The sequence below is a fragment of the Brugia malayi genome (genome assembly GCF_000002995.4).
Source record: "Brugia malayi strain FR3 genome assembly, contig: Bm_v4_Chr3_scaffold_001, whole genome shotgun sequence".
Lineage (NCBI taxonomy): Eukaryota > Metazoa > Nematoda > Chromadorea > Rhabditida > Onchocercidae > Brugia > Brugia malayi.
Window position 1 is genome coordinate 2,012,224 of NW_025062477.1, and position 26,796 is coordinate 2,039,019.

Genomic DNA, 26,796 nt, shown 5'->3' on the forward strand with positions numbered 1-26,796 from the left:
GTTATATATACTTTATCTTCGCTGTGTGTCACTGTGTTGCTCTATGGAATTTAGAATTTTGCTTACTAATCTACAAAATAAATTCTAGCAATATCAAAAACTAATCTTAATTAAATGTTAAAATATTGAAAATTATCAATTCATTAAAAAAATAAATATTTTGCACTTAATTGATTGAATTTTATGCGTTGCAAGGTACTGGTCACACACACCGTGGTCATTTGACTAGCAAAAATAATAAAATAAACTTTAGAAATTAATTAAATTTTTAATTTTTCACGATTTTAATTCATTCTTACAATTAAAATTAATTTATATTTCGAATTTAAATAATACATTTATAAAAATCCCATAATTTGTACGGGTATTTGCATACTAAACTAAGTAAGAAGTCCTACTATTATCAAAATTTAATTTCAAATGATGTTAAAAGTATTTAAAAAAAAATCATTTAATAAAAAAAAATTGATTATTGTATACGCATAGTGCGGGAACTGGTCACATACATTGTGGTCATTTGACATCATAAATAATAAAATAATGCTTAGGCTTAGGCTTAAGGTATACTTAGGCTTAGGCTTAAGCATTATTTCAAATGTAAAAATTGATTTTGGTGAAAATTTTATAATTTGCAACAGTTTTTGTATATTGAACGGGAAAATAATTTCTAGTTTTATCAATTTTGATTTTAATTAAACGTTAAAACTATTAAAATTTTCATTTTAATTAAACGTTAAAACTATCAAAAGTTTTGATTTTAATTAAACGTTAAAACTATTAAAAAATATCAATTCATTAAAAAAAAAATTAGTTATTTTGAACTCAATTGATTAATTTGTGTGCATTGCATAGGTACTGGTCGCATACATTGTGGTCATTTGACCAGCAAAAATAATAAAATCAAGTTTAGAAATTGAGTTCTGAATGATATTTTAGAAGCAAAATTAATTAAATTTTTAATTTGCCACTGTTCTAATTCATTCTTACAATTGAAATTACTTTTTATTTCAAATTTAAATATCAAATTTTATGAAAATTCAATAATTTATCAGGGTTTTGTATATTAAACTATAAAATAAATTCTAGCAATATCAAATACTCATTTTCATTAAATGTTAAAATATTTTAAAAAAATCAAATCATTAAAAAAATTAGATAATTTGAACTTGATTGATTAATTTATAAGCGTTGCATAGGTACTGGTCAGTCACGGTGTGGTCAATTGGTCAGCATAAAATATTAAAAAAAAAAAACTTTAAAAAATAACTTTTAATCAATATTTTATTAGCAAAATTAACTAAATTCTTTGTTTGTCACGGTTTTATTTCATTCTTACAATTGTAATTAATTTATTTTCCAAATTTAAATACCATAATTTAAGAAAATTGTGCAATTTGTAAAAGTTTTTGCATATTAAACTATGAAATAAATGCCGGTGTTGTCAAATTTCATTTTAATTAAAATGTTAAAACTATTAAAAAATATCAATTCGTAAAGAAAATTAGATATTTTGAGGTTAATTAATTTATAAGCGTTGAATAGTACTGGTCACATACATCGCGGTCATTTGACATTTTAAATAATAAAAAAATGCTTAGGCTTAGGCTTAGGGTGTACTTAGACTTAGGCTTAAACATTATTTAAAATCTAAAAATTGATTTTGGTGAAAATTTTATAATTTGCAAGAGTTTCTGTATATTGAACGGGAAAATAATCTCTAGTTTTATCAATTTTGATTTTAATTAAACATTAAAACTATTAAAATTTCGATTTTAATTAAACTTTAAAACTATTAAAAAATATCAATTCATTAAAAAAAATAGTTATTTTGAACTCAATTGATTAATTTGTGTGCATTGCATAGGTACTGGTCGCTTACATTGTGGTCATTTGACCAGCAAAAATAATAAAATCAAGTTTAGAAATTGAGTTCTGAATGATATTTTAGAAGCAAAATTAATTAAATTTTTAATTTGCCACTGCTCTAATTCATTCTTACAATTGAAATTAATTTTTATTTCAAATTTAAATATCAAATTTTATGAAAATTCAATAATTTATCAGGGTTTTGTATATTAAACTATAAAATAAATTCTAGCAATATCAAATACTCATTTTAATTAAATGTTAAAATATTTAAAAAAAAATCGAATCATTAAAAAAAATAGATAATTTGAACTTAATCGATTGATTTTTATGCATTGCATAGGAACTGGTCACTTGCGGTTGGTCATTTGATCAGTACAAATAATTAAACAAATTTTAATAATTAAATTCTGAACGACATTTCAGTAGCAAAAATAATTAAATTCTTTATTTGTCACTGTTCCAGTTCGTTCTAACAATTAAAATTAATTTTGATTTCAAATTTAGATATCGATTTTTTTTTGAAAATCCTGCAATTATTAGGAATATAAAATAAATCCCGGATTTGTCAAAATTTAATTTAATTAAATGCTAAAAAATTTAAAAATATCAATTCATAAAGAAAATTAGTTATTTTGAACTCAATTGATTAAATTTATACGTTGCATACGTAGCGGTCACTTACGGTGTGGTCAATCGACAACATAAATAAGAAAATAAACTTTAATAACTAAGTCTTTTTTAATATTCGAGAAGTGATATCAATAAAATTTTTAATTTGTCGTAGATTTAATTCATTTCTGCAGCTAAAAATAATTTTTATTTGAAATCTCAAGATCGAATTTTATGAAAATTTTATGATTTGCAATGAATCAAAACAATTTTTGTATATTAGACTACGAAACAATTTCTAGTAATAACAAATTTTCATTAAATGTTAAAACTGTTAAAAAATATATATTCATTAAAATAGTTAGATATTTTGAGCTTAAATGATTAATTTATATGCATTGCAAGGGTACTGGTCATTTACAGTTGGTCAATTGATCAGCATAAATAATTAAGTAAACTTTAAAAATTAAGTTTTAATCAATATTTGATTAGCAAAATTAATTAAATTTATAATTTATCACGGTTTCAACTCATTCTCACAATTAAAATCAATTTTTTTTTCAAATTTAAATATGAAACTTTATAAAAATCGTATAATTTTTAAAAGTTCTTGTACATTAAACTATGAAAAAAATTAATTTTGCTGACGAATTTTTGCGTAAAACTTAATTACAAAAGCGTATTTTAATATTTAAACTATAAAATGACCACACCATACTAATCCCGCTCTGCTGCAATGCATATAACATAATGAATTAACTTCAAAATATTGCTATTTTTAGCAGTTTTGGCACTTCATTAAATTAAAAAATGATAATTTAGAACCAATTTTCTTGTTAAATGTACGAAAACTATTACAAATTTTAAAATTTTTAAAAAATTCAAAATTTAAATTTGAAATTAAATTTAATTTTGAACCTTAAATTGAATTAAAACATGATTAAATGAAAGTTTTATTAATTTTGCTGACGAATTTTTGCGTAAAACTTAATTACAAAAGCGTATTTTAATATTTAAACTATAAAATGACCACCCCATACTTGTCCCGCTCTGCTGCAATGCATATAACATTATGAATTAACTTCAAAATATTGCTATTTTTAGCAGTTTTGGCACTTAATTAAAATAAAAAATGATAATTTAGAACCAATTTTCTTGTTAAATGTAAGAAAACTATTACAAATTTTAAAACTTTTAAAAAATTCAAAAATTTAATTTGAAATTAAATTTAATTTTGAACCTTAAATTGAATTAAAACCATGATTAAACTTGGGTAATTAAACCGTCGATCATACCTGCATCATTATCATATAGTCGGCAAACAGATCAAACTATGAACCATTTTTTTTATCACATTTAATGCATGGCTAAAAAACACCAAAAGTATGTCTACAACACCTGGGATTCCCAGGCCGTCTCCGATCCAAGTACTAACCAGGCCCAACGTTGCTTAACTTGACAGATCGGACGAGATGTCGTGCTTTCAACGTGGTATGGTCGTAGACTATCGTTACAAATATGTTGAAGCATAAATCACATCCAATCGATAATAGCACACATTTATTGTGGCGCATATTTCGTTAAAACTTTTACTTCAGATATTAATTGTTAACTGACGTTGTTATCAATGATTTGATACAGCATACAATGATCTCTTTTTCTGGTTTTTGGTAAATGTACCATTCAGTGACTTTATTTTAATTTGTTATTTTGTAACGTTTTTGTTAAAAGATATTGTTATCATTTGATGATTTTATTACAGTTTTTTTTTTTTGTAAATTTTCCAAAAAGACTTGTGTTTTTTGAGATTTGGATTTTGTTGATCACAGTTTTGCTCTGTCACTTAATATATCATTTAATTCAAATAATGAAGCAGAATTTTATTTGAGATTTTTTTCAGCTCCTTAATTTTACAACAAAATATGAGGAAACAAGAATGCTCGAAATAACGTGGACCTGCAAACTACCTGTATTTGAATCTTTTTTTTTTGATTTTTTGTCCCTTGCTTTTTCCGTTTCTCTTGGTCTTTTGGGACATTTTTCAAACTTTATTCATTCATTTATGTATTTGATGTATTTGAAAACGAAACAATTATGAGATAAACAAGTACGAATCGATATAATACTTTTCCTAAATAGCAAAACTCGTAGGTGTTAATTTTAGATGTTTTATTTTTACAAATTGCAGGATGAACATTAGGATAGGATAGATAAGAAAACGGTTGGAAGCTTAGAAACCAGAGGGCATTACCGAACAGAAATGTCACACTTCGTTTTCATTTTGATCTTATTGTGGTTATCTTTCCCTAAATTCCTTAATTCACGCCTGATTTTCCTTTATTCCTAAAACATTCTTCAATGTAATTTATTTTTGCGTCATAAAAAGTTAGTTACTATCCTTGGACAGTAGCTTTTTTCTTTATTCACGATATCTGAAAAGACTTACATTCATATTGCCATTTTTTATTTATTCGTTATACATTTTTCAAAATGAAATCTAGTTTCGTTTCACCCTTTTCCTTTATTCTCTTTTTTTTTTTTCAGAAATACTGTTTAAAACAAAATTTGAAGAAATGAACCGAAAATACGCTACATCATTGACGACGTCATTAGTAAAATCTGGCATTAAATTTTGCACATTAAAGTGATCTCATTTAAGTGGACCATCAATTATTTAGAGTTTAGGAACAGAAAGTAGGTGTTATATTTCAGTTCACAATTACAGGATAAAAGTAATACTCCGCCGTCATTTTATCGGCATAATGAATCGACATAAGAAAAATTATCTTAAATCATTGTTTACATATTCTTATATAGTGTACATATTTTTATTATTTTTGCCCCAAATTTTAGTTTTACTTGCTGCTATTTTTGAAAAGTAAAATTTCCTATTACAAATGCTTTAAGCTTGCAAGTTAGAGTCCTTAAAGCTTTGTAGGAATTTTAACTAATGACAAATCTTTTTCAACAATAACACGAAGTTGAAAGTCATAGTCGTTTACTGACTTATCTCCTTATGACTTAAGCCTAAAAATTTTCTGAAGTATCAAAAATTTATTAGTTTGGGATGACAATAAGCAAAAAAAGTCTCAAAAAGTTTTAAAATATTCAAATTTTGTTGAAAAATTTTGATTTTAGCAATGCTGCTAATATAAACATATTATAGGGTTATAGCAACTTCGATGAACAGCAATTAATTAACTTTTTGCATAAGACTATATCAGAGTGTAATCTGATCAAATTTGGCTTCATATTAATTTCTCATTTGTTTATTTTAGGACATTAAGTAATTAAAATTCAACTTTTCCAGTTTCCAAAAGATTAATACCACGAAAAGTAAGTAAATTTTTGCAGTTGAAACGTGCGTTTGCTACTGTGTTATGATTTTTTTATTAGCTTGTTTGTTTTCGAATTTTTATTTGTCATTTGAAAAGTTTTCTTGTATATTCTTTTTATACTCAAATAATTAAATACATCAAATACATCTGTTCACTTCATTAAATGTGTGAAATTGATATGAAAAAGAAAGATGCAGAATTCGAATGCAAATTATAATATTAACCGGCAGTAACAGTATTGATAGTGGTAATAATAACACTAAATGACAGCAAATAATAATAATAATAATAATAATAATAATAATAATAATAATAATAATTTTCCAAACCAATTCAGATATCATTATTAAACATATCCACTGCCAGTCATAACTGTTTTCAGCTAAATTCTCTTCACCTCAAGCGATTTCGTAGACAATAGCTTTCAATTTGTCAAAATCAAATATATTGTATTACTTTCATTCATGCCAGCACTAATAGACCGTGGGAACTACACCTTATGTGTTAGTTTGTTGTAAAATTTATGTAATGTTTTTTCAGGAAGAAAAAAGCTACTCTTTATTTATTTTTTAATTTTAAAAAATATCCCAGTGAAAAAAAAAAAATCCAAACTTTATTTTTATATTTTATAAAATTCTAGCTGCTGTTATCTTAACCACTAATATTTGCTTGAAGTACTTTGATATAATTTAATGAATCGAAGTATTGCTTCTTGTTGGCATAATTTTTGAAATATTATAAATGAATAACTATTATCTTTTACCTCTTAATTAACAATAGAATTTTCAAATACTAGTTTTCGAAAAAAAAAAAAAAAAAAACGATAATAATTGGGTGGATTGGATGTGCGAAATGGAGATGTCAAAATATTTCGCAGTGATTGCATAGAATGACTTCTTTTTTTCTTTTCTTATTTTCTTCTGTTTTTTTTTTTTTGTTAAGGTTTACAATAATTTCTATGCATCTTAACATTCTATTTGTTATACTAAAGTATTATTCAATTTTTTTTTTTTTTTTTTCATTCATGGATGATAATATATTCCAACAAATTTTGGTATTTAACATAGGTTGGCAAAAATACTTACTGATAATTATTATTTGGACAGATATGTTGTCACATTGATCACATTTATTAATTTCCTTTCACTTAAATATTCTTTCTACATCATTCTTTATTATTCTTTTCACATTTTCTTTTTTCCTCATATTTTTTAATTTCAGGTGATTGCACTACTATTTATAATGACCATTCAACCATCACTTGCATGCTTTGGTTGCTGTTGTGGTGGTTGTAGTAAGGCTCCAGTAAGGTAAATTTTTTTTTTTTAAATAGCTTATTTTAATTTATTTGCTTTTTTATTTCCCTATTTTTAACTCAAGAAAAAAATTGTTTTTGCTTTTAAATGAAAAGCAAATATAAAAATAATAATGGATTTTTACAAAAGGAGATTTGGTACGCCTTTTCTACTCATTGTTATTTTTTTTGTAGTTTTTATTTTTTGTTCTGTCATCAAAAATTTTTTTTCCGTTTCATTTTTACTAAGAGTATTTATTTCAGTGGTCCTCCACCTCCTAGTTTTGGTTACGGCATACCACCAGCACCATTGCCAGTATACGCAGCACCACCGCCGCAATATGCTCCGCCACGTCAAGTGATTCGGCCGCAGCAACCTGTATATGGAAAACCACAACCAATATATAAAAAACCACAATCTATTGGATCGGCTGCTTATGGTGTACAGCAGTATGACATGGGGTGGATAGGTGAGCAACCAAATAGAGGTGAAATTATCCAATATGCTGGATAAAATTCATGATGAATTATTATTAGCAGATTACAGCGATAGGCAAATCTTGTAGTGAATGATTTTTTAACTTTCGGAAAATTATGGAAAGAAAGTAAAGTCAATATTTTGTCAAAATATTTTTTTGTTTTATCTTTCATACTAATTAATTAATATTATTTCTTCTTATTTTGATGTTCGGCACAACAAAAATTTTCTATTAAATTAACTAATATGCAGCATTCTTTTACAAAATGGTTTGCGAAGAAAAAAAAAAAAAATTCTAACAAATATTTTAGTTTCAATACAATTTTTGTGAAAGAAAAGAAGAAAATTATGTTTGTTTTGGAATTAGAATTAATAATTAATTTCATTTGTATCAATTAAATTGAACACAATTACTGTGCAATAATATATATATATATATTTTTTTTTCAAATTAAAAACTTGTATTCATCATTAACATGTTTCATTTATTTAAAAAACTGAATAAAGATGTTACAACTAAATGATATGTAAGTGTTACGATAAAGAAATATGTATAAATAACACAGTGGTATTGCTCTTTGGTACATTTGAACAAGTTAAATTTTGTAATAACATCATTTGCTTATCTTTGAAATTGGACAGTTATTGAAATTTATAATACTATCTCTTTATCCCTCAAAAATAATCATATTACTAAAAAGAATATAAATTTATTATTATTCATGATAATAAAGTATCATTTCTTGAGAACAAAACAAAAAAGAAGAAACAATATCCTTAACAGATTGCTAACTGTAGAATCATTTATGCTTAATTAGAATAAAATGACAACATGTTAATTCAAATGTGATTAATTAACTAAAAATATCTAAATTTGGCTTGGTTAACAGCAGCTTCCGATGTGACACATTTTTTGCCTTTTGTTTTAGAAAAGGATATGATTAATTACTTATAATTTTATACTTAGATAATTCTTACCGTATTTGGGAAATTTGATAGAATAGAGCCTTTGCTTAAAAAAAATCCCGATTTAAAAATTTTTCTTTCATAAGTTTTTTTTTTTTTTTAATTTCAGGATATTTCACATTAATTTCATCAGGTTTCTGGTAGCATCAATTTTTTTTTCGTAAAATTTAATCTATCAGCGGAAGGATCAAGAACCATTTTATAGATTGTCTCAAAATGAATTATGGGTGAACTAAAATAACAGATGATTTAATGAATATATCATTTTGATACAAGTGAAGATAAATTTGTTTTCTCCTTTCAAATTCTTTTGTTTTTTTCAGTGTATATTCAATTAATGAAAAAAATGTTTAAAAAAAATAAATGATTCAAATCTTTTTATATTTTTTCCTGACAGAAAAAACTGTCCATTCTTTTGTTCTTTTGTAGCTATTAATTTTATTTACTTGTTTTTTTTACACTATTAAGTCTGATTTTTTGCATGCTGAAGTATTCTTCACATATGTATCATCTTTTTTTGTTGTAGCAAAATGTTTTAGACAGAAATTTGACACCAATTTTTATTTGAGTTTTTATTTTTCAATGATTTTTTGAATGAAACGTAAATTAGTATGAAAATCATATTAATTTACTCTAATTGAAGCAAATTTTTGCAAAAAATTTTACAAGTTCATTCATGCAAACGAATTTTTGTCATTTATTATGCAAGGTATACAAGGTAATGCTTTAAATTTCTCACCATAAAACAAAATTAAAAGAATTCATGATGACAATTTATTAATATAAAAAATGAAGTAATGCGAATTTAATGGAATATTAAATGAAAATGATACAAATGTTGATATCACAAGAATTGATAATTATATATCTATTTTTAGCTCAATTAATATTTCATGCCAAAAGTTCAAGCTTTTTATTGCATACATTATTTAACTAAATCTTGGAGTTAACGCTAATACTGAAAGAAAAAAAAAAAAAAAAAAAAAAAAAACAAACGTAAAGCAAAAAATGTAAATAACAAACGGAACTGAAAGTCCAGGCAACATTTAATCGTTCAAATCCTATAATTTGAAGTTATAACCAATAAATCAATATGCTAATATTCCTCATTTATTTATTTTGCATTTTTTATGCATAATTATAGCAAGTTAAACCAGTTTCAGTTTCGTTTTTTAAATAATTGATCACTGAATGATTGATGATAAGACTTGGTAATATTTCGCGCAGAATTGATGATGACTGTATAATAATTATATTTCAACAATAACTCGATATTTTTGAAATTATTTTAAGTATTGTTTGAGGAGCTTAAATTCAATTAAGTGGATTTTAATTCTTTTTTGAATTTTATGGTTATTTATTATGTGATTTGCTATTTTACTCAAGGCAATATTTTACGTCGACAATTTTCAATAATAATATTGGAATAAATGATTCCCCAACAATTGTAAATGCCAATTTTGAAACATACAAACAATCTTTTTTCTGTTCAAAAATAGAAATTTCGATCAAAATTAAATGACAAACAGTTTATCCACTTTGATGTTATTTTTAATAAAAATTATCACTAGTGATGGCATTGAATATGAATGAAACTTGATTAGTTAATTAAAATTAATAAAGACAGAGTTTTTTATCTTCTTGTTATCCTCATTTTACCCTCTTTGTTAAAAAACCATTAGCAACTTTAAACGTTATTTTTATTGTATGGAATTTTTTGCCTCAACAGTTTGCAAAAATTAAAATTTAATCTTATATTTAAAGTTTATGTCTCAACAATATTTGAAATAAAGAAAAATGATGGGACAATAACCTCATTTTTATTTTTCAAAAATAAAAAACTGAAGAAAAACGAAATGCCGAAAGTGATTACCATTTAATTTTTGTTCCGAAAAAATGATAAAATAGTTTGATTCATTTTTATTTATAGCAATAACGTGATGTTTTTCCAAGTTAAATATTTTTAGAATTAGGTCTTTTATTAACATTTATAAAATAGGTAAAATAAGTAAAAAAGGAAATATTGCCAAGATTAGCTTTAAAGATTTTAAAGTTAAGATTGTTTTAGTTCATTTTAAAAGTTTTAAGCTAAGATGATTTTAATTTTATTATGGATAATTTTAATGATGTTCTTAGAATTTATATGATGAATTTAATTTTTCCACAATTAACATCTCTTTCGGCTAATTATTCTTTGCTACTTTTTATATCTAACACTATTAATTAGCTGATAAATCGAATTCATTCTTTCTCAGTTTTAATATTTAGCTCAAATTTTTGATAAATATTCGTTTAATTTGCAAAATAGATTAAAAAAAATATTTTCTAATCATCAATTTACAAATGGTTTAATACCGATAACAAGTAACATTGTTTTGTTTCGATATAGAATTTCCTGTCTTTGTGTTACAAATACAATCATTATGATTGTAATTATAAATTTACTGATATTACATCAGCAATTAAAACAATACTACATTACTTTACTAAACTTACTTTTTTACACTAAATTTACTGTATTATAGAAGCGCAAGTATTCCTGTTATTATCAAATTTATTTTCATTATTATTATTTCCATTCTTAATAGCTTTGTCATCACAACTCAAAAATTACTATCATATGAACTGATCATTACTTACTACTATTATCAGTAGTAATAATTACTCGCTCATCTTTACAATATCCTAGAAATATTTCAATTTTTAATAATATATTATAAAAAATAAAAGAGAAGAAAAAAAATGGAAGCAAAAAAATTACTTTAAAAATCAGGTTTTGTTAAAATTTACATATCAACAATGTTGAAGTGTGAAAATGACAAATTGTGTGACATAAATAAACCATTTGTTTTTCCTTCGATACAAAATTTGAATGACAATATATATTTGCTATGATTTGATAAGTTCAAATTGCATATTTTCTTTTATTTTTTTTTTTTTTTTTTTTTTTCAAGATGAAGATAGAAAAGAAATTAGTAAAAAATCTTAATTAGTGTATATTTGTAATGGCATTATATTTTTTTTTATATTAAAAATAAATAAATAATTTCCAAGAAGTCATAATGATTGCATATTTTTAATGATTGATAATCATAAATTACACAGTTCCTTTCATTTCCTTTTTGTTACTTTATATATTTTTATATAATATAATAATTAAAAAAAAATGCATTCTCATCTTTATTTTTGCCTCATATTTTCATTGATAGCAAAAAAAGTGATGGAATATATTTACATAGGCAAAATATCTGTTCAAATCCATCTAGATAACGGAAAAAAAATTAGCAATTATTTTTAACAAAAAAAAAAATTAAATTAGAATAAATGAGAGAAAAATTCCAATGAACGAAAAAAAAACGAAATGAACAAACAAGAACGCAAAAAAAAAGGAAAATAATGTCATCATGCCAATATTGTGCGCTAACTAAACATTTTGTTACAATCTATTTAATTTGAAAGAAGGGAAGAAAAACAACTGAAAATCTGATTACCTGTTCTATCCATGAATGTCAATCCTTTCTCCTTTCGTTTTATATCACCAAAATTTGGTAATTGTCTATTACACCTATCAGTGCCTATTAATCCTTTTTACACACTATTATTTACTACTACTATCAATTTCATAATTACACTTCAAATGGCGCAAATAACAATACAATTTTTTTTCTTTCAAATGACAGGCAAAAAAGATAACAAAAGAAAAGAAAATAAACAAAAAGAAAAAGTAAGTGAGAAAACAAAAAAAAAAAAGAAAAAAAAAAAAAAGAAAAAATTAGGATAACATTTTTACAAGAAAGATTTTCATCATTATTGTAAAAAAAGAAAAAAATATTTAGGAGGTGGTGCTATAATTTTTGTGAAAATGGATATAAAAGCGCTCCTCATCTAATCATTTTACAATTCATCATCCATCAATAATAGCTAACCAACCATATATCTCATCTTATCTAAATTATTTTCTTCATTCTATTCATTCAATCAATTCCTATCCCATCAATTCATCTTTCAAACCAATTATTGCATTCGAAAGTTATTGCAAATTGTTTAGAGTGCCGTAATCAGTAATTGATACTATCACACAAAATCATTCAAATATGGTAATTTTCTTCATTTTTTTTATTGATCTGTTTAGTAGTTAGTAGTAATAGATAATAAGAAGTTGTAACATATATGATAATGGCAATGGTAATAATAATATTGGCATAATAATTTTGAGCATTACGTTCAATATTACTAGTTAATGATAAATGCAAATTTATCATTTGTAAATTTATCATTAAATTGTAACTCTGTACATGATGCGCAAAATTATTATATCATTATTACTGTTGCATCATATTTGGCATATTGTGTAAAAACATATTATGTACAATAAAAAATGTACATTAATAATAGTAGTACTACGGTATCTCATTATGATAGTTATGTGAAATAAAGTTATTAAAATAATCTAAAAATAAGGAAATCAAATATCTAAATATAAATCATCGATTAGTAATTTATAAGAAATTGACTATTCATCAGACTAAGATAATTTCGAAGCATTAAATAAGATTCAAATTGCTTTTCAATAAAACGTTTCCAATAATTTATGTGAAGGTTTAGGTCTCATTATCTGAAAAATTAGAAATAATAAATTTTCAGTAATAAAATAGCAATTATGGCAAATTTGATAAAATTATTACAAATTTTCAGTACTGCCTTTGCTGTTAAAATAATGTAATAGCAAATTTGTTTAATTAAGCAATTATTTTAAAAGATTCAGTTTTGATTTACTTCTTCCCACAATGAGTTAAAGCTAAATTTATTCGAAATTAAAACTAGGTGAAAGGTGTAAAATAACAATAAATTTAATTAGGAATTAAATTTAAAAAAATACTCATAAGAAAAACGAAAAAAAAAAAATTTCCATAGATAAATTAAGAAATAATTAATTGCAATACGAAATTCAAAATTTACTGTACCGAAAAAAAGGCACTACACAATGAATTAATAATGTAATTAATTAGAAATTGAATTGCTTCGAAAGAAAAAAGGACATTTCTTGAACAGTTGCAACCATATACAAAATATTACATTTGATGATACTCTATAAAAATATAATTTTAAAAAACAAATAAATTACGGCAAACTTTTTGCAAGTATCTATAAAAATATAAAGTACAATTTATAATTTTTTTTTTTCCTTTTTTGAAATTTAAAAATTTTCATTCATTTTTGATGTACATATTCATCAATCTTTTTCGTAATATAAAAGTTATTTTCATTTTCACTGAAGTAGAATTTATTTTAATTTCGATTAAAATAGAAACGAAATGATAGATTGAATTGAAAAATGAACGTAACGTTTTTTTTCTGCAAAATAGAAAGTATAAAATTGTGGGAAAAAAAAATGAAAAACTTGTTTAATACAATGACCACAAATGTAATTCGTACAACAATGGCATAAATATTATGGTTTGATTGGTCAAAATGATAAAATTTGTTAGATTTCCAACTTAATTTTCTCTTCCATTTTTTTAAAATTAAATTATATTATTCATCATCCTTCTTTTTTTTTTTTTTTTTTTTTTCAAATTACGACGATAAAATTCCAAACTTCCATTTCAAATACGTCGTTGTATCGAATATAAAAAAAGAAAAAAGAAACAAAAAGGAATAAAAAGATAGTTTTCAAAATATTAACTTAAATTTTAAAAATTCATTGAAAAAATATACAAAAAAAAAAATTTATTTTTTCCAATTATCGCATCTTGCATATCTAACTTTTTATAAATTTGATATAAAAAAAAAAAAAAAAAATGCTGCGATAAATATGTAAGTTTTCTTTTATTTATTTATCTTGTTGATCTGTTTTTAATTTCAAACTTATTTCCTACTCCTCTACAATTTTTTAAATGAAATTTATTTTTGTAGAATGAGTATAACATTTTTTATAACATTTTCAATAAATATAACATTTTTGAAATTTTTTTGTGTTTCAAATTTTTCGGAAAATATTGAAAAAAGAATTATTAAAATTTTACAGAAGCTTGCTTTACTCCTCGTCTTCGCTTTAATAGGACATGCAAGCGCTTGTTTTGGTGGTGGATGTGGAGGTCAGACACAATGTTGTTGCTTAAAATTGCCACCAATTTGTTTACCAATACTAAATCTAGGTGGTTGCTGTGGTGGTTGCTGTTGTCAAGGTCAAGGAGGTGGTATTGGTGGCGGGTATGCTCTATTGTTTTTATTTTATTCTAAATTATTTAAATCAAGTATCAGTTAAAAAGCAATGATTCATTACGATTATTTAATTAAACTTGTGATAATGGCTGTATGATGTTATAAGATTCGAATTTTTCAAAAAAGAAGATTTACAGCATAAATAATAAAGTTGAAGCAAACGTTCATCATTTCTGTCTCATTTATATTAGCTAATATCTTTATCAACTGAAATTTAGGAATAAATTTAAATTCTACAAGAACTTTTCTTGCTATAAATTATCTTGGAAACTTGACTTACATTTAATTTTATAACTTTTTTTGACTTGAATTTCATTTTATCTTAAATTGTAATGTCACATCTGACCTGGAAAGTGAAATTTATTAATAACTTGAAAACGACATTCTGTCAATTAGACCAATTAATTCGATTTAAATTTCGAAAGAAAATCAGTCATTCGGAACGTTTGATATATGATTATTTTCGGAATTATTTTAATGAAATAATTTGTTTAACAATTAATTGTTTGCTCATTTGCTATTTATATTGCAATTTGTGTTGCTCATAAAAATGAAAACAAACTCGAAAAGTAACTTGAATTCATTTTTTATTAATTAATTTTCACAAATACTCTTCACCACTCTTTTTTTGGTTATTTTAATTTTCATTTTCAAAATATTTTCATTTTAGGTATGCATTACCTCCAAGTGGAAAGTAAGTCATTTTTTTGTTTGCTTTTTATTGACAAATCAATTTTGAATTTAAATACTTTTACAACTATTAAAGGAAAAATTAATGTATACTTTGATATATGTTATTATGCGAATGACCATTGATAAATATATCCAGTACGGCGATAATTGATATCATATCATGATGCATCATATTTACTGATTAATAATTATTTTATACCATCATGATCATTGTCTAAATTAATCGTACCTTTTTCCTCAAATTTCAGATACGGTATACCAGGTGGTGGCTATTTGGCAGGTGGTGGCTATCCAGTTGGATAAAACTGATTTGTTTCATTTTAGTTCATTAATGTTATTTATTATTTGTTCGGTGTTATTTGTAAATAAGGTTCATATTAACTGCTACAATTTACTTCAATTTTTCATCAAAAATTTTAACTTTTGATGCTAACTATGAATTAACTTCAATTTTGTTATAAAAAGGAAAGTCCAAGTTTTTTTTTTTAAAAAAAAACTTTTTGTTAAAATTTTAAATAGGTGTAAAAAAAAAAATTTCTCTTGTTAAAGTAGAAAAAAAATTTAAGAAAAGAAAAAAAAAAAGCACACAAAAACCAACAAACATTTCGATTCCTCCCAGTGACATTAATGATAATTGTTATCACATGGCACAATTCTTCATTTATGTAATCTTATCTGTACAATTTCTTCATTATCGATCATTTCCGATTTACAATTTCATCTGTCATTAAATGTTAACTTTGCAATAAAAAAACGACAAAATATTTGTTGTTTGATCCAAGCTGATCTAACTATCATTAATATTTATGTATTATTATTAATTGGAAAAAAAAGTTTCAAAAATATGAAAACTTTCAATTTTTATTAAATAAAGCGGTATTATCACGAATTGATGGAGTTTTAAACAAATTGTTATTATATCAAATTTTAAAATTAAAAAGTGAAATTTTCTTTTAAATCTAAAGAAAGAAATAAAAGAAAAACAATTGCAATTATTATTTGTTTTTTTATGGACATTTCAAACAAATGAATGAGTTAATTCAGAAATTGATAGAATAAATAAAATGATCTTAAAATACACTTGGTATTTCAGAATTAACTTCAGAGATCAATTTTGAAAAAAAGGAACACAATTTTGAATTAGAAACTAATTCTATTGACTTAAAAATTATAACCATAGTTCATAATTTTTATGTCATAATTGCTGAAATTATAAAATTTAGAATTGCGAAAAATTTTGACAAGAGCGATTATCAAAGTTATAAAGTATTTGCGTTTACTTATAATTATACTAGTCATTAGCGCCAATTGATATCAATTTTGATAATTGTAAGGAATGTTATAACATTTGGGCCACACATATAAACAATGCTTATTGCATTCAATTATGACAAAAGTTTTGCAATTAAGTTTGATCGATGCAAAATTCAATTAAATATAGATTAGTAATGTACAATGGTTTCTCTTTAATAATAATAACCAATTATTAAACATAACGTTGTGTTAAGCATAAGAAACTGAGTTTTTCGTGAATTAATACTTTTTAATTATTATTATTTTTATTTTAACGTAAACTATAAGAAAATAATATGAAAATACATTGAAATAATTTGCTTTAAACTCTAAATTCAAATAAAATGAAATAATTCATTTCAAAGTTTAAATCCAGGCATTTCTTTTTTATTCCATTATCTTGTTGTGTTTAAATTTTTTCTTATTTTACACTTCAAAATTATGAAGTACTATATTTCATTTTTTAATGTTCACTTAACTTTCACTCTTATCAAAGTAATTAAGGTAAAGTGATAGCGAACAATGTGTAATTGTATGTGTTCAGAAGATAACAAATACTTCGTATTTATTATGCTGGAATTATTACTGAAACATTTTAATGAAATTCAAAGCTCTGCCAATTTTCTTTTCATATTTAACATTTAATTTTTCAAAACAAATCACTCGACAAAGAAGAAATAAATTTTATGGATTATCACTTTAAAATATTCTATATGCCGATTTTCTGTTACTTTATATCCAATTGAGTAAACAAAAAAAAAGATTAAATAATTAAAAAAAAATTTTTAAAAAAATTTTGTTAATTAATTTGTAAATTTTTAAAAAAATGCAATTTTTTGTCTTAAATGAACAAATGCAATCACTGAAAATGTTTAAATTATTACATTGCTTTTTTGCTACAAACAGAAATCCATGAATAGCAAATTTTTTTTAATTTTTGATAACATTAAAAAAATTTAATCAATAATGAAATAATCATTTTAAAATTATTTCGAGCATTGCTCTCTTCTTTCATCGATATGTGATATATTTTTTTTTAATAAGAAAAAATATTAGCAAATAATATTTTCCTTAAAATGCAAAACAAAACTTTTATGAAACATAGGGTTTAATGAAAATTTCTGGAATTAATTTATTGATTTTGCTAATTTCTTTTTAAAATCATTGCATGTGATGAGTGATAAATGTCATGCGTCAAATGATAAATGAATGATAGTAACAAGAGAAACTATTTGTAGAAATTAGTCAATCAACTGATAAGCAATCAATTAACTGATAAAATTTAATGAAAATATTATAGACAGAATTTGAAGAATAAGATTGTTGTTTTGTTAACTTGTTAACTGCCGTAGTGCAATTCACAGAAGTTTTTACTGTGCTCAAAGTTTAACTTTAATCTAACTGTTAATATTTGTTATACTTTTTGGATACTGGGATTAATGGATAAGTGAAAATGAAAGAAATGAAATGCTTTATAAATAAAAAATAATCTGTTTAAGGTTGCTAAATTCGAGTTTAATTGAGTGATGCATAGGAAATTTAAAGTTTAAAGTTTTAAACAAAATTTGCTAAAATTGCATTTTATATTTTCAAAAGCAATTACAGTAATACAGCAATTTTTTGCTTATGAAGTTAACAATTTACCAATCAAATCATTTTTTTTGTTTTTTATATTCTAGCTTTCCAGCTTTCAGCAAATTTTTCGATCCTGAATTTTTAAAAACTCCGATAGATTAACTTGTAGACCAAAATAAGTGTTTACTTTAAAAGAAGAAATTTCATCCTATTAAATTTGTGAATTATTCTTGTTTTAGCACATATAATGAATCTTAAAACGAAAAAATCTTATGATATTAAATCTTATCATTTTATTTAAATTTCATACTTTTTGATAGAATGATTGGTTTTAAAAATTCACAGTTGATGTTAACATACATCTTAAAGAGTTCAATTTAAAGTTAATAAATTTGAAGTTAAACAATTTAGAAAAATCGAATAACATTGAAAGCAAAATTTTGAGGTATAAAATGATAAGTGCTGTTAGGTAGAAAATATTGAACAAAAATTTGCATCAAACTTCAAGAAAATAATTTAACGAAATTTCATCTGATGAATTTTTAAGAATTCACCTCAATGAGCTATATGAAAAAGTGGTCAAAAAGAATTTTATGATTCAATTCTATAAGAAAATTTTATCATTCAATTCATGAAAACCATTATAAACTGACTGATAAATTTTGTGGATAAATTCTTAACTATATAATATAATAGTATAAAATTCGCTTTATTTGATTAACACCATTAACTTGCAATTCGACTATTGTTTTATCTAATATATATCTTAATTTTCCATAGTTTTCGCTGTCAACAACTCACTCTGAGAATATGTAATAGAATAATTGATAATATTCTTTTAATTACGTTAAGAGTTTGTTTTTTTTTTTCTACAAAACAATAATACTAGCAATAATTTCAAAAACTAATATTGGCTGATATCAGTTTTGAAATTTTATTTCTTGAATTATGGTCAAATTGTATAGGAAAATTCATAACGATTTTTTTTTTTTTCTGGCTCCATTCTATCCAATATACTTTCAAATGATTAGCTTGATTTAAATTTAGAAAAGAATTCTTGCACATACATTTTGTCATGATATCTATGTTACACTTTATAATATATATCATAATAATGCAAGGAAGGAATCCAAGATGTTAGTTTTGCTATTTTAGGCTTATTTATGCTATTAAAAATTATCTCTGATGTTTGGTTTAATTTTGTTCTGTTTTTTTTTTTTTTTTTTGTTGCTTTGAAATTTTGGAAACGTAAGTTAACTTAAAGCTCAATTTTTAATATTAGCATAAGGTTGAGGAGAAAGATTGGCTGTCAACAAGAAATTGCTACTGCATTTTCGACAAGATTACAATTCTCTTAAATCTTTCATATTCAAAACATTTCCAAAATTCATTTGCAAATTTTGTTCGGATTATAATGTTTTGTTGTTCTGATTGGTTTTATTTCATTCTTAGAATTTTCTAACAAATATTATCATTCTGAATTGTTATTATAATTCAACAAGTTACTATTATCATTCAACAAATAATCATTGTCATCCATAAGATTATTTAAGTTAAAACTACCAAATTACATCAGCAGTTCTTTTTGTTGTTAATTTCAGTGTAAAAAAAAATGTGTTAATTTTTTCATTGAAAAATAAAATAAATGAATTTAATTTTAGTTAGAAGAACGACGAAAAAAAAAAAAATGTAATTTTGATTAGTCATAGTAAGCTAATTTGTTTGACAAAAAAACATAAGTGAAAATTTTTAATAAAGTAAAAGATTCAAAAAAAAAAAAAAAAAAAAAATAATTTCTTACTATCAAACATTTGAATAAAAGAATCAAAAGAAAATCTTAATTTTTCTTTATTACAATATTTTTTTAAACAATATTACTACGAAGTATTTATCCCTGACTTATTCTAATTAACAAGAATTACTGTGATAATATCTTTCCAATAATAACTATTTATATGACAATGAAATGAAGAATCAAATCATAATCTTGAACTATAAATAAATAAGTGATATTACTACCATAGTAATGTTAGGTGAAATTAGTGTAGCGTTTGGTTTTTCAAAGTTTTATTTTGAAAAAATCAGTTAAATTTTTTAACAGTATTAGAAAGCTACAACAAAGTTGGTAGCCGGATGAAACCTTCTTCTTTTTCCATTCAGGAAATAATTCTGTAGAAATCTAAAATTAACTTCATTAAGTTTAAGATGGTTCATTATGATCTATCTCGTATATCTTCTTGCACACTGTTATTATCAGTATTTATAATGAATTTTTCTTTTATTACAGTTTCTGAATTTGCCATTCTTTCTGTTTAAAGCATCCTTTTATATTCGATTCATAAAAGAAACGGAATGATTTAAAGATTCGAACATTTGATTTGACCATTTTCCTAACAATTTTATTTAATTTGTAAATCTTAATGGTTCGATTGTCGAAGATATTTGAAATTGCTCATTCAATTTGATATAAATTTGTATAATTGTATCATATGTGTTTTACTACCATAATGCACAAGTTAACAGCTCCGAATCTTATCACAATTTTTAAAAATAAAGCAAAAAAAAAGAAACCCTTAGAAGGTGGTGGCGGCAGTTGATAACGACATAAAACAAAGTATTGTTGAAATTGCGCATTACAATCAACATCAAAAGTATAATATTTTCTATCGCCATCTAAAGACAAATACAACTCTGATTTATTTAAATATTTTTATTTTTAGATCAATGAGTTAAAATGGGAATCAGTTTTTTTTTTTAACTTATTTTAAAATCTTTTCAGCTTATCACATCATTTTATTCAGTTCTTTGAAATAATCAGTTAAAATTAAACAAATCAAAGTTCCAAAATATTTAATCACAATAAATCTTTTCTCAGCAATGAATTAATCAATCTATTCAGTGATGAATTCATCGCTGATACCAAGAAACATAACGATTCATGTATTTTAAGAAATATGATTTTTTTTTTTTTTGTTTTAAATATAATTTTATAAATCAGAAAAACGTACGTATTATTCGGCTATGAAGAAAAATTCGTCGACAATCACCTTTTTTGTACAGTGAAAAATGTGACTTATAACCAATACCCAAAAAATCAGTGTAGTTGAACGGTGACCTATCAAACCAATGAAAACGACCATTCTTGTATGTCAATCCGATCAGTAATGGTATAGGTCTCACCAATTGATGAAATGCTTAATGCTACCATAGAGTTTTAGAATAAGCAGTAATATTTGGACTGGAAGTAGGCTAATTTATCTTTTTAGTCAATTGAATATGATAGCTAGCTAATAAGTTTACTTTTAAAATAGCAAAAGATGAAATGAAATTAAATGGAACAATTTGTCAAATATTTTTCACTAGAGTTAATATTGTAGAATTTTGAAAAGGACGAAAAATAAAAAATGAAGTTTAAAAAAAAAAATTAAAATTAGAAATATAATAATACATCGATAAAGCATTTTAACAAATTCATATTCCTCTTTGTTACGAAGCGAAATGCTGGAAATTGTTGAAAAACGTGATGTTTTACGACAATGACTTTCATCAATGATTTTAATTGTATCCTTTAAAAGAAATTTATTAAATTTAAAAGACTATGCAACAGTAGCAGAATTTTTTTATAAAATTAAATTGCATTAGTTATATGTTTAATAGGAACATAGCTAATTGATAAGCTATTTTTAGCATAATTTTAACTAATTTTTAGTGCTAATAAATAATTGAATGCTAATAAATAAATAAATTATATTAATGATATGAACATCTAATTTGAAAAGACAAATGTGACAAATGGATTAATTAACTGATTTATCGATCACATGCATTCTGTAACAGTAAGTATATGCGCCAAATTGTTTCAATTGATAATGACGCTCACAGTCCTGTCCTGAAATTATGTACTGAAATATAGTTTTTTTTCCTGTTATTATTAAATTAAACATATTTTTATGACTTTTATCATCAAAAAAAAAAAAAAAGAAATCATTTAAGGAATGTTCATCAAACGCAACTTTCTTCGAAATTTATCGTTGAATGTGTAAAAAGTTAATGGATGTTTCTGAAATAGCATACTAGATTTGATAAAGGATCGACTGATATCATTGATATGATAAAGTGTTGTTTTCATTCATGCATGATATGTTAGCATAAGCTTTAAGAAAGCCAAAAAAAAAATAAAGAAATAAATATTTCATGAAAAAAAAATGAACTTTCTAAACAATGCGTTGCAGAAAGTACTAATGTAAGACAGGTGATGAAGACAACCGTATGAGTCATTGCTAAATTGTCAAATGATTAGGATTGTTGTAAAATTGGATTAAAATAGTAATTGGATGGTCTAAAGAAACAAGTGGATGAATTAAGCAGAAGCAAATAAGAGTAATGATGAATGAATTTAAATTCAAATTTAAGTAGTCATTAGTAGGAATATTATGAACTGAAAAATCCAACCTAATGATGAATGAATTTAAATTCAAATTTAACTAGTCATTAGTAGGAATGAACTGAAAAATCCAACCTAATGATGAATGAATTTAAATTCAAATTTAAGTAGTCATTAGTAGGAATATCATGAACTGAAAAATCCAACATATGAATATTTGTTTGAAAAATTTCTTGCAATGTTACAATTGAGTATTTTTATTATTTAATTATGATAATGATTAAATGTTACATATCATCAAACAATCACCGCAAATGGTATCAGGTCATCAAGAAATTATAGATTCGGTAAATTAAAATAGTTAAAAGATCAATTATGGAAAAACCAATATGAAAGAGTTCTTGTAAACTTGTGTGAGTGAAAAATTTGACTATCAAAATGGAAGATTTCAAAAAGTTCTGTTATTATTTCCAGTGTTATTTCTCATTTATACGATAATTAATAAGAAGCATTAACAAATATGCAAATGCCAATCCATATATTATGATGTGGTAGATATAAAATTACTTTAAAAAATAGAGCAAATATTGTGACAAAAGATATTTTTGTTAACAAAAACACAATTGCTTTAAACTTTATCCAAGGAAACATTTTAATCATAAGATTCTAATTGATATAAAGTTTTCACTTTGTATAAGTTCACAAATGTAACTAACATCAATAATGATTAATAAAAATATCATTATTAATTGATCAAATTGAACTCTTTTAGCACCATTTTCTAAAAAAAAAAAAAAAAAATAGAAAATAGAAAATTAATTAGAGAAATCTAAAATATTATATTAAAAAAAAAAAATAATCTAAAATATTATATTAAAAAAAAAAAATAATCTAAAATATTATATTAAAAAAAAACCATTAGATAATTTTTTTTTTGTATGTGTTAAATTCAATTTGTAATAAAGCATATCAAAATGTTTATTTTCATTTAAAAAAGAAGTGAGACTTAGTTTTAACTAATATTTTCAAGAAAACATTTATATATTTATTTAAATAATACTCATACACTTTTTTTTTTCGTTAGTTTAATTTTATTTTTTACATTTACAATCTTCCAGAAATTTATCACGAATGCACATACCAATAGCATTATTTTCTGGTTCGTGATCAATCAATATTTTGATTTCTTCTATCAGTTCATTTTTACCTATATGGTCAGGTTGTTTGTCAAGAATCTGTAATTATTATTTATGCGAAAATATCCCTGAAATGTATCCATGAGAAGGTTTCATTTCTGAAAATTGTAGATGGAATTTATGGTCATTAATTAAACTAATTTCATGTTAAATAAAATAAAATATGTTACTTCATGTTTAATTAAATAATTAAACTTTTTTTTCCCTTTTTTTCTTTTTTTTTTTGACATACATTCATATGATTGTAAAATTGTGATTGATTATTAAACGTTTAAAGATTGATTGAATAATTTTGCTAAATATTTAAAAAATACATATCATTGTGTACTTGGAATTTTCAAACAGTTAGGTTTAAAAAGCAAAACAAAACATTTTAACAAAATATATTAAGATTTATCAAAAATATATGTCATTTTATGCATTCATAAATTTAGCAGTGAATGATCAAAAAACTTTCGCCAATTTTTTCTCTAACCAATTAATTAATTAATTAATTAACCCAATTTCGATTTATTTATTTGATCAATTAATTAATTAATTAATCCGAACGCAACTGATCAGTTATTTGTTGACAGAAAAATGTAACGATAAAAAATAAATGGAAGTAATTTGATTTTTAAAGGAAAAACAAGAAATACCAACATATTTACAGAGTATATCATAAGTGATAACGTTATTATTGCATGGTACTGGTACCATATAATCAGGAACAGCTATAAATATGAATATTAAAATACTATTTTGTGCTTTAATAAAATCATTTATTCCTTATTTTCTTTATACATCTCTTATTTTGCTTTAGCATAACAATGTTTTGTTTACCATTATCATTTGATGATATGTGTTAGCAAGTGTATTACTACTCAGTGATAAGATAAATTTTATCTTATTATCCGTTTTATCTCGTTTTATTCTTCCTCTTCAATTTCACTTCACTTTTTTTTTAGATTTTAAAAACTAAAATATGCGAACTAATGAAAAGATTTCTAAACTGAATACTGTAGTAATAACTTATCGTAAATAAACAATAAGCAAAATTATGCAAATAAACCTTTGATGAATATTTATAAAATGAAATTTAAAAATTTTGTTTACATTGAAAAAGCATAAAACGATAACATTCGTTATCAGCAGCAGCTATCCCAGCAATTAAACTTTCCAATGATGGATGTATAATTGAAATACCATCCATCCAATGATATTGGTTGTGCATATAAATTAAGCCAATCATAAGTCCATGATTTCTTTTATCAAATTGACGATGAACTGAAATTTCAAAAATAGTTTATTAACAGAATGATTATACCATTACTTTAAATTTCTTAAGTTTTAATTTTTGTTCTTTATTTTGCTTACTTTCATAAAACAAAATATAAATGAGTACAAAATAGGAAAAATTTTTTTGAGCAATTTCAAAGTTAAAAAAAGATAAATAAAAGTTTTCAATGCATTTGTATGAAATGATCTTTTTAGCTTATCAAACGAAAGATTTTGTTTGCTCGAATAAATTACTGTTTATTTGCATAAAAATTGTAAGATTTGCTTGAGTTATTGACTTTTTATTTACTTTTTTTTATCTTATGTCTTTCAAAATAATCGATATTTCATTTAAATCTCTAACGATTATGAATACTTTGAAAGTATATCAAATATCAAACAATATTTCAATGTATAATCTAACCGGAATTATTGGAATTAATAAAAGATGTGCCTGATTGTTTTCCAATTATCAGAGCTAACAGCAGTAATATGTTTGATTGTATTTCAATTATTAGAACTAATAGGAACAGGAATGATGTATTATAGTTCAAATAAATTTCATTTCGTTTATCCGAAAAAAAATGGATGACAAAATGAAGTTTTTTTTTTCAACTTATCAATAATATCACATTGAAATCACTTTTTTTTTTTTTAAATTATAAAGTTATGATTATAATTGAACAGATTAACCGGATAAAATTTCTTTATGCAACAATCGTAGCAAATTTTTGTTCGGTATAGCAGCTGGTGAAAGAGAATTCCAATGTTCCGTTTCACGTTCATATTCATTTGAATATTCATGACATAAGTTAGTGTCAGCACTTGTTATATTGTTCATCTCAAATTCAAATTTAATAAAACAAAAAAAAAAAAAAAAAGAAAACAAGAAAAAGGAAGTGTGAATTATTAAATAAATTTTGAAGAATTAGAATGGAATGATTCAATCATATGCACGAACTAATCTTTTTAGATTTATTGAATACAAAGTTTAATAATTAAATAATTCATCGCTTAGCTGTTTTTAATTAATTAAAGATTAAACAAATTTCTTCCTTAATTATGAACCAAAATACTTTTTTTGTCTTTAAATTGTATCTGCGAAAAATTTATTTTTTTTTTTCCTGCTTTTTTCTTTTACACATATTAATTTAAATTGGTAAATAATTAATTATATTTATATCAAAATTAATATTACCAAGTAAGTTTTGATGATATGTACATAACACAAATACATATTATTGATTTTAACCGGTATTTCAGTCCTTAGACATTCTTTTTGCTTAGCTATAATTTGAAATGCTGAAAATACATCATTTCACTTTAAAGACTAAAGTTAGCTAATGAATTTCATTATAAATAAAATTGAAATTAAAAATGAAATAAAAAAATCAGAAAAAGAAATATACGTCTTTGAATCATTTTCTGAATTTCATTATCCTGAAATATTATAACAAATGGTCAAAGTTCTTTAATAAAAGAAATAATTACATTATCATGTCGAATAAATTCATCTTCTAAGTTCATAAAGTTTTTTTTATTTACATGCAATTATTAGTTGTAATTTTCTCTTTTACAAGTAATTATTTTTTTTCGAACTTTTAGATTTCTCGTTGCAA

At 23.5% G+C, this 26,796-nt stretch overlaps 3 protein-coding genes and 1 non-coding gene across 4 annotated transcripts; 3 read left to right on the top strand and 1 right to left on the bottom strand.

The window, feature by feature from the left end:
* The first annotated feature begins 3,864 nt into the window (after nucleotides 1–3,864).
* On the top strand, nucleotides 3,865–3,983 carry Bm15539. The gene has a single exon (XR_006227928.1). It is a non-coding gene; the product is annotated as a 5S ribosomal RNA (ribosomal RNA).
* A 2,297-nt stretch (nucleotides 3,984–6,280) lies between these two features.
* Bm10717 (Uncharacterized protein) lies at nucleotides 6,281–7,624 on the top strand (the record flags this gene model as incomplete). The annotated part of the gene is made up of 3 exons (XM_001892594.2): nucleotides 6,281–6,319; nucleotides 7,038–7,126; nucleotides 7,375–7,624. The coding sequence occupies 3 exons, from the start codon at nucleotides 6,281–6,283 to the stop codon at nucleotides 7,622–7,624; spliced, it is 378 nt and encodes a 125-aa protein (XP_001892629.2).
* A 5,024-nt stretch (nucleotides 7,625–12,648) lies between these two features.
* Nucleotides 12,649–15,775, top strand: Bm10716 (uncharacterized protein; the record flags this gene model as incomplete). Its single annotated transcript, XM_043079727.1, has 4 exons — nucleotides 12,649–12,651; nucleotides 14,583–14,767; nucleotides 15,450–15,473; nucleotides 15,721–15,775. 4 exons carry the CDS (start codon nucleotides 12,649–12,651, stop codon nucleotides 15,773–15,775), a joined length of 267 nt encoding a protein of 88 aa, XP_042935661.1.
* Nucleotides 15,776–20,496: 4,721 nt separating this feature from the next.
* Nucleotides 20,497–26,018, bottom strand: Bm7836 (Uncharacterized protein; the record flags this gene model as incomplete). Its single annotated transcript, XM_043079728.1, has 9 exons — nucleotides 20,497–20,519; nucleotides 20,912–21,013; nucleotides 21,349–21,534; nucleotides 21,789–21,906; nucleotides 22,147–22,229; nucleotides 23,866–23,959; nucleotides 24,563–24,633; nucleotides 25,016–25,186; nucleotides 25,871–26,018. 9 exons carry the CDS (start codon nucleotides 26,016–26,018, stop codon nucleotides 20,497–20,499), a joined length of 996 nt encoding a protein of 331 aa, XP_042935662.1.
* Nucleotides 26,019–26,796: the final 778 nt, after the last annotated feature.